This window comes from Mirounga leonina, unplaced genomic scaffold (genome assembly GCF_011800145.1).
Source record: "Mirounga leonina isolate KUSES-001 unplaced genomic scaffold, KU_Mleo_1.0 Mir_101363, whole genome shotgun sequence".
NCBI classification, from domain to species: domain Eukaryota; kingdom Metazoa; phylum Chordata; class Mammalia; order Carnivora; family Phocidae; genus Mirounga; species Mirounga leonina.
The window spans coordinates 7,369-12,739 of NW_023270112.1; the positions used below are offsets into that span (position 1 = coordinate 7,369).

The 5,371-nt window shown below is 47.1% G+C and overlaps 1 protein-coding gene across 1 annotated transcript; it reads right to left on the reverse strand.

Annotated features, from left to right (window-relative positions):
- Positions 1–3,226: 3,226 nt before the first annotated feature.
- LOC118016201 (calcitonin receptor-stimulating peptide 1-like) lies at positions 3,227–5,286 on the reverse strand. Its single transcript, XM_035013641.1, has 4 exons — positions 4,956–5,286; positions 4,502–4,636; positions 3,953–4,137; positions 3,227–3,375 (listed from the first exon to the last, which is right to left on the reverse strand). The coding sequence occupies exons 1-3, from the start codon at positions 5,168–5,170 to the stop codon at positions 3,978–3,980; spliced, it is 510 nt and encodes a 169-aa protein (XP_034869532.1). The 5' UTR covers positions 5,171–5,286; the 3' UTR covers positions 3,227–3,375; positions 3,953–3,977.
- Positions 5,287–5,371: the final 85 nt, after the last annotated feature.

The following is a 5,371-nucleotide window of genomic DNA, read 5'->3' on the forward strand; positions in this document are numbered from 1 at the left end:
TCCCATCAGTGTTGCTGTGGGTGAAGTCTCACCTTCAGTCTTACACATGGCCATCTACTCACTGTGTCCCCACCAGGCCCCTTCTCTGTGTGTGCGTGGAGAGGGAAAGAGAGAGAGATCTCTGATATCTTTCTCTGTTTTTATAAGGGCAACAGTCCTACCAGATCAGGACCCTATCCTTAGGACCTCACTTAATCTTAACTGCTCCCTAAGGCCCTATCTCCAAACACAGTCACATTGGGGGTTAGAGCTTCAACATATGGTTTGTGGGGGTACACAGTCACTTTATAACTTTTATAACTTCCAAATCATAAATACCAGTTAGCTTTTGCCACAGATATAAACAACCTCGAAATCTTCATGGCTTTCCAAAGCCAGTACTTATTTTTCTTGGTCATGGGCATGTAGTAGGGATGAGGATGATCTCAGCTGGTGTTGGCTGCATGTGGATCTAGACTGCAGGTCAGGTGTGGTTCCACAAGCCTCGTTTTGGAGTCCAGGCTAAAAGGGTAAAGGACACCTAAGCATGTACTTTTCAAGGTGATGGCAGTATCACAAGAGCACAAAACCCAAACACATAAATACATTTCAAGCCTCAGCTTTACCATGTCTACCAACATCGCATCAGCCTAATCAAGCTACTTGGCCAAGCCCAACATCAAGGGGCAGGATGTCCATTTCACCTACCACGCGGCCATGGCAAGACTAAGCATATGTAATACTACCATGCATAGTGAAGACTTGGGAGCAATAATTCAATCAGCCACAGCATATATTCTCAAGCTCTGAGTGTTTGCCATGAGTCTTAATGATACTAAAGGACATTCTTCTGCTACAATGGCCCAGTGGTTTTGAGTTGTCAGGACTGATGCTGCGGCCCAGCAGAAGTCTTCTGTCTGTCCATGTTGTACTTTGATTCCTTACCTTCTCTTTACATAGCTTCTTAGGGTTCTGAGCCAGTGCACCATATGTCGTGGTTTGAAGGTTCATTAGTCACTCTGAGATCTGTGAGTCTGAGTCAATGGAGAAGTATCCAGAGTTCTGGTGGGAATTCAATGCAGTATTAGCTTAAGTACTGGTGAAGTTGCTTTGGACCCCAGACTAAAATGGTTTCTCAGCTATTTCCCCTTCTGATTTGAACTTACTTGCCTAGTCTCAGGTATCACTCCTAGAGAGCACCCTGCGTGTCTGCCTTGTTACAGCGTGGGAGGAAGAAAAGCTGGTCAGATGAATCTGGAGGAGGAGAATTGTAGGGCGAGAAGGGTGCTCAAACCAAAGAGCAGGCCCTGTGGAGGTCTTGAGGCAGGAGGTAGAGTCACTGGTGGCCACTGCAGAAGCATCCAGGCATTTGAAGGGTTCATGGTCCAGGTGTCTGAATTGCTGAAGATGAAGGACCCTGGACAGTCTATCCTGAAGAAAATCAAGCCGAGAGGGGACTTGAGAGTTGACCGTGAACATAAAGAGAGAAGACATAACTCCATTCATTCTCTCATTCATTCAATAAATATTTGAGTGCTACCTTTACCAGGCATCCTATTCTGTGTATTGAGAATTAAGCAATTAACAAAATAGCCATATCCCTGCTCATGTGGGACTTACACTATTTATGGAGTGGGGTACAAACACCAAGGTAATTAAATAAAAAATATATAATATCCTCGAATAGAAGGTAGTAAGTGGTAAAGAGAAAAAAATAAGGCAGAGAAGAGGGTTAGGGTGTGTTGGCAAGGTGAGGTACAGTTTCAGAAAGGATGACCAGGCTAGATGACATTTGAGTAAAGATCTGGAGGAAATGGGGTATGGGGTGGGGGCATTTTGCCACAGGTACAGCAAGGGGAAACACTTGAGGGGGTTGGTACCTGGGGGTGCGGGTTGAAGCCTAGCAAGAAGGCCAGTGTGTGAGAGGGAAGTCCAAGATGAGGCCAGGTAGGTCATGGGGTTGGTGGTGAGGGGAGGGGAGGGAAGATCAGTGTGGACCTTGGAAGCTGCTGCAATGTCCCAGGTGTTTCCTCCATGGAATGCGGAGTCAATGGAGTACTTTGTGCATAAAGGAGACCTCTGGGTGATTTCCAGCAAAAATGGGTGACAGTGTGGAGTATAGAGTGAATGGAAATGAGGGTCATAATTCTAGGGGCTCCTGAGGAAATAACTAGAGTCAGTGCGTAGAAGTGGGTGACTTTTCCAACTACAAGACCTCACCTAACTGAGCATCCACCAGTGAAACTGGCTGCACAGTCCCCCTGGGAGCCAGTCAGCAGCATGTCACTGACAGTCCCAGCAGGAGCCAGGGATGCTGACGCTGGGAAATTCCTAAGCAGGTAAGGCATTCAATTCGGACATCCCAGACTCCTTCCAATACTGAGCATATATCACCCTAATCTCCCCCAGTTAGAGTGCAGGGCTTCTGTCTCTTCTGTTCATCACCGTATTCCTGGGGCCTGGAATAGTGTCCGGCAAATAGCAGCCACTCAATGAGTACTTGTTAAAGGTATGAATGTCTCTGTTAAACATATTGCAGGCTTTTGAGCAGCGTACTTTTCTTCTCAGCACCCCAGAGAATAAGAAAAGGTGAACTGGATGACACCTGCTGACCTTTCCAGGCCTGCAGGTCTGTGACGGCATCTCAGACTCTGAGCCATTGTTTCTAAAGGGCTTCGCAGGCTCTGGGGTGTATAAGGAGTGCTGATGGGGAGGAAAGGCAGGGCTGGTAAGGGCAAACCTGAGTCAAGGGAAAGTGCACAGATAACCTCTGTTATCTTTGGGGACCAGGGAATTCTGACAATAAAAGGGAATTGTCTTTGAGATGTATAGAGTAGAGTTCTCATCCCGCTCTGGGATGCTGAGGACCCGTCCCATCCCAAGCATGTTGCATTTGCTTCATGGGTCAGCCTGCTCGACAAAGCCTTCACAGGTCTCTAGGCTTTGCTGGGAGAAACACCATACATAGCAGTAAGCACTCCTCTTAAGTGTATCGAAAACCCTTTCTTATCTTGACGAAGTTCACCAGTGACATTTCTTCAGAGAGTTCCGTGCAGGCACAGTATCTATTATGTGCCCCCAGACACCCACCAGGCAGCTACTCCCCGTCCCCCTGAGCTTTCGCAGGATTGCCAACATCAACAGGTTGGCTGACAGGGCCCATCTTTGCTACCAGAGAAGCCAGTGAGACATGCTGTTATATTTCTTGAACAATCAAATACAAAAAGATGCACACTAGGTAATTGCAATGATTTTATTCTATATTTATTTAGCTTTAGTTTATTTCAGACAGTGTTTTTAATATTAAGCATGCAGATGTATGTGTGTTCCATGCTCCTTATCCTATGAGTTGCATTCATTATAAATTAAAGGAAGTAGTGTTTGCTTCATGGTGACCTAGAAAAAAATATATAACAGCCAGAATTTAGTAACTTATTAATTGTGAAAATATTGACATCTATTATCTCATTCAGTCTTTACATTAATACTGGCAAGTAGATACTATTGTTGTCCTTGATTCACAGACAGAGAAATGGGCTCGGAAAACGCGTCTGGCCTGTGGTCATACAGCTAGAAGAAGGCAAACTCAGTTCATGATCCCAGGAGTAGGCTCTGAATTCAGATGTACATGACATTATAGTGTTTACACCCAAAGCATGTCATTACCTTTCAAACCCAAAAGATAGAATAATCAGTTATAAGTGCAGGGGACAGTCATTTAAATAAACAGATCTATCTTTTCTGGCAAATGATCTCAGTGTCACAGGGAGATACTGGTCAATGGAGGGGAATGAACCTAAATTCTAGGAGTTTCAGCTACTGGGACTCCCTGTTCCCCCTGCACACCCTGGAGTGGGCACATTGCCCTGTGGATTTTTTCTACTATGTGGACTCTCAGGGGGTCAAAGTGTGGACTGCACCCCTGCAATACCCAGTTTTCCATCCTCCCATCTGACACTAGAAGGGCAGTCACCTCCTTCTGGGAGTCCTTTCACTGCTTAAGCCCTAAGCTCCCTGCGGCGGCGATTGTAGACTTTGAAGCCCATGCTGGTAGGCAGCAGGTTGGTGTTTGCCACACTTCCAGCTCTGCTCAGCAAGCCTCCCAGCCAGTGGGCCACACAGGTGGCAGAGCTGCAGGATCTCTTCTGGACAGTGACTCTAATGAGCAAGATGGAGAAAGAAGAGAAGATTATGAGTGAGAGGTTCACACGTAACCAGTCCTAACTCCTCCAATGCTGGGAAGTCCCCTCAGTACTACCAGCCCAATTTCCAGAGTGGGGGATGTCATACCTTTCCCAACTGCTTTCAGAAAGGGATCTTTGTCCATGTGCTCTAACCATAGACTCTGTGTGACCTCTGTTGTCAGTGGAGCTGAGAATAGCTGGGCCCCAGGCCCAGGTGAACAATGGCAGTGTGCTGGCCTCCTGTCTGGCTGTGTTCTCTCTTACCTCCTGGGATATGCCTTCCTGGGCATGACAGGAGGGAGGGGCTGCCCTGAGCTGAGCTGGGTGGGGAGCCTCACCTGGAGCCCTCAGTCTCCTGCTCCTGCTGCAGCTCACGGGCCTTTATTTGCACATAGTCCTTCAGCACTGCAGCCAGTAGGAGTCGCAATTCCTCCTCATTGCGCACAGGGTCTGGACGACTCTCCAAAGCTGACCTGGGGAGGGAAAGAAAACCCAATGCAAGCTCTGAGTCCCCCCTGTCTCCCCAGAGTAAGGAGCCAGGCTTCCTGGTAAAAATAACAAAAGCATTCTGTGAGACTCAATGAGTTGTATGAAATTTATAATAAAGAATATTGTATATCATTGTTATTTTTCAATTATGTGCTACACATTCTTTATATCAGATAAATATACACTCCCCCATTGCCCCCCTCACCAGTTGGTAAACTTTCAGCACACCACAATTCTGAGAAAGGAATTGTCTGATCCCAGGAGCAGTGGGAGGGGAGGGTATTCCTGACAGGGCTGTCTTACCTGAATGGTGCTGCCTGGAGGACGCCCACCTGGTACAGGGCCAGGACGCTGAGAACCAGTAAAGGAGAGAACTTCCAGAAGCCCATGATGCTTCTCTGCAAGGGAAGAAAGATGTCACCTTCTGTACCAGTTTGAAGTTCTATGAGCCCAAGCACCTGGGCTCTAGTTCTGCTCCTAACTATAACTCCCTGGCATGGTGGCTTCAGGCTGGTCATGTCATTTCCTCTACGATTCTTTCAACTCACCAGGGAAGTGGACTGCTGGAAGATCCAGTGAGCCTGTAGCATACATAGTTTAGCAAAGACAGATGAGTGAGAGCAAAGCTATCCTAGCAGGACAACTGAATGAAGAGGATTCTGTCCATAGCCCCCTCCCCACCACCCTACACTCTCACAATGGCCAGGTCTCCATTGAAG